The sequence below is a fragment of the Scylla paramamosain genome, chromosome 4, assembly GCF_035594125.1.
Source record: "Scylla paramamosain isolate STU-SP2022 chromosome 4, ASM3559412v1, whole genome shotgun sequence".
Taxonomy (NCBI): domain Eukaryota; kingdom Metazoa; phylum Arthropoda; class Malacostraca; order Decapoda; family Portunidae; genus Scylla; species Scylla paramamosain.
This window is the reverse complement of record NC_087154.1, coordinates 32,209,527-32,217,026: the sequence shown is the minus strand read 5'-3', so window position 1 is coordinate 32,217,026 and position 7,500 is coordinate 32,209,527. Positions and strand designations below refer to the sequence as shown.

General features: G+C 46.0%; 1 protein-coding gene across 7 annotated transcripts in view; it reads right to left on the bottom strand.

Annotated features, from left to right (window-relative positions):
• The window catches only part of LOC135100010 (uncharacterized), a 315,016-nt gene that overhangs the window by 52,762 nt on the left and 254,754 nt on the right, over positions 1–7,500 (bottom strand). Inside the window, exon 5 of one of the 7 annotated variants that reach the window (XM_064002833.1) lies at positions 1,442–2,088. The exons of 5 other annotated variants lie outside the window; for them this stretch is intronic. In XM_064002833.1, coding sequence (XP_063858903.1) covers positions 2,035–2,088 — 54 coding nt within the window. In that variant the 3' untranslated portion in view covers positions 1,442–2,034. Of the gene's footprint in view, positions 1–1,441; positions 2,089–3,233; positions 3,480–7,500 lie in introns of those variants that run through there. One more of the 7 variants, XM_064002835.1, reaches the window with a different exon arrangement.

Here is a 7,500-nt window from a genome sequence, read left to right as displayed (position 1 = left end):
ATAACACAACACAAAAGAGGCTCTAAGATTCTTTAAGAAACGAGAATAATTGCCTGAAAAGTTAACTGATTAGCACTCGCCCCCTCCTAATGGCCCACCAGCCAGGTAGGGCCGCGGAGGTAAAAGAGTGGACCGAGGGGTGGGGAGAGATGCTATCAGGAAGGCGGGGCGGGGGTGCTTAGGGCGCTGCCACAGAACTCTCAAGAAGGTAGAAGTACCCAAGGGGATGGGAGTGAACACCGGCTGGAAGACGACCACGTAAATACCGACCAAGATGAAGAAAAAAATACAGAAAAGTGAACGAAAATAACACTAGAACATGATGGTAATGAGAGGCGCGACAAGACACGAACAGGCGAAGTAATCACGGGAATATTTCACCTGTTGCCTCCCCCACTGTGTGAACCAAGCCCTTAGTGTTATGTACAAGCCTTGGTACACCGAGCGATGCCTCACGTCCCACCCCAACACGACAATGGATTCAAGGACAGGAGGACCACTAAGGAGGAGGAACTGAAGGAGCTGAATAGAGAAGAGCAAGTCACATGAGATAGGGCGGGGTAGGAGTAGGGCGTCTGTCTGTGTTCCCGTGCCCACGCCAAGACCTTATCGGGCGACGGGCGGTGATGGAGTGGTTCGTATACAGCCGCTTGTTACCGACTGATACCGACACGTATAAGGCGCGGCGGGAGTCGGCTAAGGAATGTCCTCAATGATAATTATTTCAGTTTTCCGGCCGAAGTACAAGACCCACCCATGCGATAGTGAGGAGGAAAGGGATGGGCCTATGGAGCCTATCATAGTACCCTTCCCCCCCCTCTCTCTCTCTCTCATTCCTAGTTACATGATATTCGAAGCAACATTCCTTACTTGGGAGAAAAAAATGCCCCTACATATGAAAAAGAGGGAGGGAGGGGAGGGAAGGAGGGAGGGAGGGAGGGAGGGGAAATGGGGGAACCGTGTGACCGTGTTGATGGTGATGGTGTAGTAGTGTATGTGAGACTGGTAACTTATGTAGACACCCTGGGCTTTCCATACCGGTCTCTCTCTCTCTCTCTCTCTCTCTCTCATCTCTCTCTCTCTCTCTCTCTCTCTCTCTCTGATACATTTACATACGTGCAGCTGGCTCTTTCTCTCTTCTCTTTATTCCCCTTTTTTCACGATTTTTTTTTTTTTTGACCTTCAGAATACATGCATATTTTACTGTTCATCCTTGCATATTTGGACGAGAGAGAGAGAGAGAGAGAGAGAGAGAGAGAGAGAGAGAGAGAGAGAGAGAGAGAGAGAGAGAGAGAGAGAGAGAGAGAGAGAGAGAGAGAGAGAGAGAGAGAGAGAGAGAGAGAGAGAGAGACCTCCCTCTATGAACATTTCAGTCACTAAAAGCAAACCCACATGAAAGTTAAACAAATATACACGAGGAAAAATAAATCCAAACTAAATATCAGTAAAATTTTCAACTTTCTTTCCACTAATAAATTATACACAAACATGCATTTCTAGCCCTCTCTTATTCCTTTATATTCCTTTGTGTTCCTCTCAGCGCTATGTGACCTCGTTGTTATGGTACAACTTCTTCTCAGCTTAAATCCCTATTCGGGGTGGCTGTTTTCAATGGGTCCTTTCCAGCTGTTTCTGTCTTATGTCACTCCTTCACTTATTCCTTTTTTTTCTCTCACGTCTTCTTTTATTCAGTCTTTCCATCTTATCCTAGTTCTTCCTCTTCTTTGTATTCCTACCTTGCTGTGGTGAGTGTAAATTATTAACGCTGTCACTGCTATTTGGCGCATCTTCCCTTAATTACTAACCACTCTGAGACATTTTTTCTTGGTCTACAGCCACCCCAAAACATTTCACTGAATATAAATTGCAAAATCAATTCTTTAAGATCCGCTTCCTTCTTGTAGATGCTTATAAAGATTCGTACATTGCGTACATTTTAGTCATCTACCTTCAGTACATACCAGCATTTTTTCCCCTTCCCGTGACCATGAGCAAGACGAGAGCGGCACAACCCACACTTGCCTTGTCTCGTTTTTACTTGTGGTCGCGAAGCCCCACCAGCCGTGCGCTTTCCACCTGTGGTTGCCGCTGCACAGAGAGAGGGAAATGTTACTCTTCTACCACTTGTTTGTTAGCCTCCATGCCTAACGCGCTTGCCTCCTGTAACTCTCATTTTCCGGTGTAGCCAAGGTTGTGGTTCTGGTCCGTCGCAGTGTTGTTATGCGTGTGTTTGTTGTGTGTTATGAGTCCATTTGGGATGTGTTACGAAACGCGGCTTTCCCAGAAGGGACTATTATGTGTTGGTGGCTGGCTTTATGAATGACTGGCTTTTCTGTTGGTATTAAATGTATTGTCATTACTGGCATCAGCTTGATCTGTCGCCACAACATGGACAAATCTCTAAGAGTAGTGATGCGAAATGCACACTGGCCAGGAATAAAAAGAGAGCTAAAGATAGGCAGTAACATACAATGATCATGCTTCGTGTTAAGTTGAAAGAGAAGAAATAAATTTGAAGAAAGAAAAAGCATTTCAATGAGTATTAAACAATTACGACCTCAAGATTGTCCTCATCCTCAATGAATCAACAAAAAGGTGATATACCGGAAGATCTGACAAGTTTTTAGGGATGTCTCAAATGCAATAAATAAATAAATAAATAAATAAATAAATAAACATAAGATAAAACACTAGACCTAGGATCAGTAACATCAAAACATCAACATTTATTAGCACACCGCAACACACACTGCAAGTTATTCATGCTGCACCTGTGACGTCTGACCACTCCAGAGACACGAACACAGATGATGCAGAAACTTTCTTATAACCAACATCCACGTACCTCTCTTTCCATCGCCTCATACAGATCACATTACCAGAAAGAAGCGTTTCGTTCAGCGCTTCGCATTTTCTATCTATCAAAGTTACATAATTTATTCACCAGTAATGAGGGCGAAGTACATGAGGCTTCTCCTAACCTATTAAGGGACAAGAGGAGGAGGAAGTGAAAGAGACGACCTTACCTCATCACGTCATCAGGAGAAAGGATTTGAAGAATGTCGCAAATGACCATGAGCAGTGTGGATTCCGCGATAAAAGCGTCGTAAAAGCTGATTCGTACACACACACACACACACACACACACACACACACACACACACACACACACACACACACACACACACACACACACACACACACACACACATTGTAGTGACAACCCACCGCTGTCTGGAGATTGCTTGCAGGTCTGCCCGGACGCTGCACTCAATGCCAGTTCCATTTGCATAACTTCAGTGGTGTGTGTGTGTGTGTGTGTGTGTGTGTGTGTGTGTGTGTGTGTGTGTGTGTGTGTGTGTGTGTGTGTGTGTGTGTGTGTGTGTGTGTGTGCAAGTGTTGAGCAGCTTGGGGGTCTTGAGAGAGATTGCAGCATCCGTCATTGTAGTCTGGAAGGCTTTTAGTCACGGCTTCACCCACTGGAGGAGATGAGAGATGATTTCGATGTGTGGTTTTTACCGCAATGAACAGCGTCTGTCATGGTGTGTGTGTGTGTGTGTGTGTGTGTGTGTGTGTGTGTGTGTGTGTGTGTGTGTGTGTGTGTGTGTGTGTGTGTGTGTGTGTGTGTGTGTGTGTGTGTGGGCGAAATCTTGGCTACGTGCGTGAAGCTGTGGGAAGGGAACAATTCATTGCATATACCCTCATGCACTACTTCCTGATTCTGTTTACGACTGTGTGGGAACAATGACGTAGATTGTTAGCTATTGGTTACCGGGAAGGACAAAAATAGCGCAGTCTTCGCAAGAAATACCATTGCGTCACAGGGCGGCGGCTGGCAGATGTGCGGAAGCTGCCGTGTATGTGGCGGGGCGGCAGATGGTCCCACTCGGCGGAAACTGATTGTTGGCGAAGGCGGCGTAGCGGTGCGCGGCCGACCGACAGCTGACCAGAACACAGGGAGGCCCCGGCACCGGCGTGTCACGCTCCTGCGCCTCCCACGCCCCTCCGTCTTGCCGCGCCGGTTGTCACGCCTCAGCTCATCTATTTTCCTACCTTTCCAGAGTGCGTGATGTGCTGAGTTACCTGTCTTCCGGTGGCGGGTGACCATTAATACCAGACCGATGCGGGAGATGAATGAATCCCCGGGGTCGTGTTGTCGAGTTGTCGCTCTCACTCTCACGCGCCACACAAAAGGTTGGCAAGAGTCAGTGTCGCTCCAGAAAGCATGACATTATGAAATACGCAAGGAGAACAAAAGCCACGCACTCATTCGCCACACTCTTGTTCTATGCCCTTCAGTTGCGCTGTTCCACTTAACATCTCGAGCTTGAAATCGTAACGCAAGTTTTCGCCTCGAGGAAATAACCTTTAATTTGTTACATTGGTGCCCGTTTTCCTCACTGCTTTGGTTTTAGAGCAACTGCTTAAATATAAAACAATGCTATCCGTGGTATTGTAAGTGAAGATTTATTGTGCAATGTGTTTATTTTGTTATCTATTGTGTTTTTACTGAAGGACTAGACACCAGTAAATGAGGTCTCAACGGCGAATCTTGCAACACAGCAGCAGAGAAGCAGAGAGCAGCAAGCAGTGTCTGGCGGAGACGGTTTATTGTGGGAACCTTGCATTCCGCCCTCTGATTTCTGAGAGGCGACCAACCTAGAAGCGTACGCATTATTAACGTCAACCTCGCCCATATGACCACGTGTCACGCTCTCCTTAGTCCACTCCTTGGTCACCGGCTTTGTGTGGGAAGGGGACCGTGACTGCAGAATACAGGGGACCGCCATGATACTCGTGGTGGTAACGATTAATTTTACTAAGTTTTATTATTTTTAGGTGATTGATTTTTTTTAAGGGGAATGTAAGGGAAATGGGAAATGTTGACGTGCTTGGAGAAGTTAGAAAGTGGAGTGAGTCTATAAGTGGAAGAGGCAATGATCCATCTCTTCCACTTTTTTACGTTTGATGATGATGATGATGATGATGATGATGATGATAGCCTAAGTTGCTGTGTAGACGATCTGTGTGTGTGTGTGTGTGTGTGTGTGTGTGTGTGTGTGTGTGTGTGTGTGTGTGTGTGTGTGTGTGTGTGTGTGTGTGTGTGTGTGTGTGTGTGTGTGTGTGTGTGTGTGTGTGTGTGTGTGTGTGTGTGTGTGTGTGTGTGTGTTCAGGTCCAGCATCAAAGAGGATTATGGAAGGAATTATTCAGCTGTTAGGCATTCCGCGTCTGGGGGTTCCTCTTTGAATTCACTGGTAATTTTCGTTGAATGTGAGCGTGTCTCATTTTTCTTTTTCCCCCCCTTTTTTTTTTTTATGTAGCTGGAAATCTGGTGAATGTTTGGGTCATTTCGTCGTTTAATTTTTTTTTTCTCTCTGTCTCTCTCTTTCTCTCTTTCATTGTACTCTCATAGCCTTGATGTTCTTTGTCTTCTTTTATTATCATTGTTATTTTAGCTTGTTATTGTTCCCCTTTACGACCGTTCAAATGCCAATGAGCGCACACACACACACACACGTCTATCCCCACCTCACAATGTTTCCTCACATACTCACCACTTTTATGCAAATTTTCACCACCATCGTTCAGGCGCATGATTAACCGCTACTTTGAATTGCGTAACTCATCCTTCTGACTCTCCCCATCAACACACAATTCACAACCAACCGCACCACCACTTCAATTCCCGCCACCGCTCACCACCCACCCGCCTTGCAATCTCACAAGACCACCACCACCACCACCATCACTACCACGACCAACACACTCCGGTCCTTCTCGACTCTCCTCTGAAGGATCCCCACGTTCCCTCCTGAGTTCACTGTCATGCCCTTGAGTGTACTTGCCGTCCCGTTAGCGCCCCATCACCTCGCCCGGGCGGCACACAACGCACTCAGACAAGTTTACTGTGCCGTGGAGAAAGTCATAACAAGTTGCGAGCCTGGGGAATGGACGTGCCAGGAGGGCGGGCGCGAGGATTAAGACTCGGCGCGCTGAGCTGAATGAAAGTCCAGGAGCTAATGCTGGGTAATGGTGGGAGGTGTTTGTTCCTCACACACTCTGTCGAGACCCCGCAGCGATATCTCCACCTCCTGCTACCGCTCTGTTTCTCGGAAGCTCTTAAGTACCCAAACAGGCTGCCACATTGCTGCGGAAGGCTCACGCTTCCATCCTATTTTGCTCCGGCCCCTCGTTCTCAATAGAGTTCGCCATTCCGGGAATTTCTGTCGACCTGTACCACAACCTCACCTTCTTCTTCCGTCTTCTCCCTCGCAAAGCCTGCGTTACTTCAAAGAGCTTCAGAACCTTTTTATACCTTCCTCAGAGTTTTCTATTTTTACATCGCTTCACACAGAGGGCCCTCTGAATCTGAGGTTTTTCTTGCGTTTAATAAAATTTCAAAATCATTTCCGTTTCTCTTTGACAGGAAATTGATACGTTTCGGGTACACAAGATTTGATGTTGATTTTATTATACCTCCTTCAGACACGAGAGCTGTGTACTCCTGCTTGGGCACGAGAGCGGAACAAATCGTGACCGTGACAATAATAAAGATTACAATGGCTGTATCGGATCCAAGACATGTGTGGGCGCTGCACAAACTCCTGCTGCGTGACCTCAGTTTCCAAGCTGGGAAAGTTTTGGTGAGTCTTGCCGCCTTCCCTAACTTTATTGTGAGGGGGAATGAGGACGGTCACCAAGGACTTCGCAGCTTTTCGCAAAATAAAAGACTTTTTTGGTCCCCTTCAGGCAGTGCAAGTAGAGCGCACAGTAGCGTGGTACAAGACAAGCCCAGCCTCTTTACAATGACCTCCTCTAAGACGCCGCGCCAGGTAGAGACAGACAATGGGAGTGACTGCGAGAGATATTAAGTAACTTCCTTTATGGTCTTGCGGAATATAGCCGGACATTATTGTCTTGGTAGAGAAAGTCATCCCGTTAGAGCGTTCTTTACGACGGCCAGTCCATCAAGCGGGGAAAAGGCACCCGGCGATAAAACTTAGAACTGGATCAGGAAAGTAGACGGGGAACAGACATTAGAATAACAAAAAGACTGAAAAACGAAGACAAATGTATTGGGCATGACGGCACAAAGAGTAAAGGAAGGGATAAAAGAGAGGTGACAGAGGAGATATGAAAAGAAAATATAGTTAATCAAATGAGAGTACAAGATTCAAAACATAAAATACATAGTAAAGAATATGATGAAATAAACATGTTAGCGCTAAGTTAGGAGAGGAAGGAAAGGAAGAAAGCCGCTGGAAATAAACACAGAAATAAATGGTGAAGGAAAACGAAATACAACTAATGAAATGCGAGAATATTATCGAACGCCTAAATTAGAGTGAATATGACGAAAAAGACTTGGAAGACTAAGTTACGATTAGGATGGAATGAGGATAGGGAAAAAAAAAGAAGAAAGGTTGAGGCGATTGACATTTAAGAGCAGGACAGTCATTCCTACAAGCAGCCACACTAATAATAGTAAGTGGATTTAT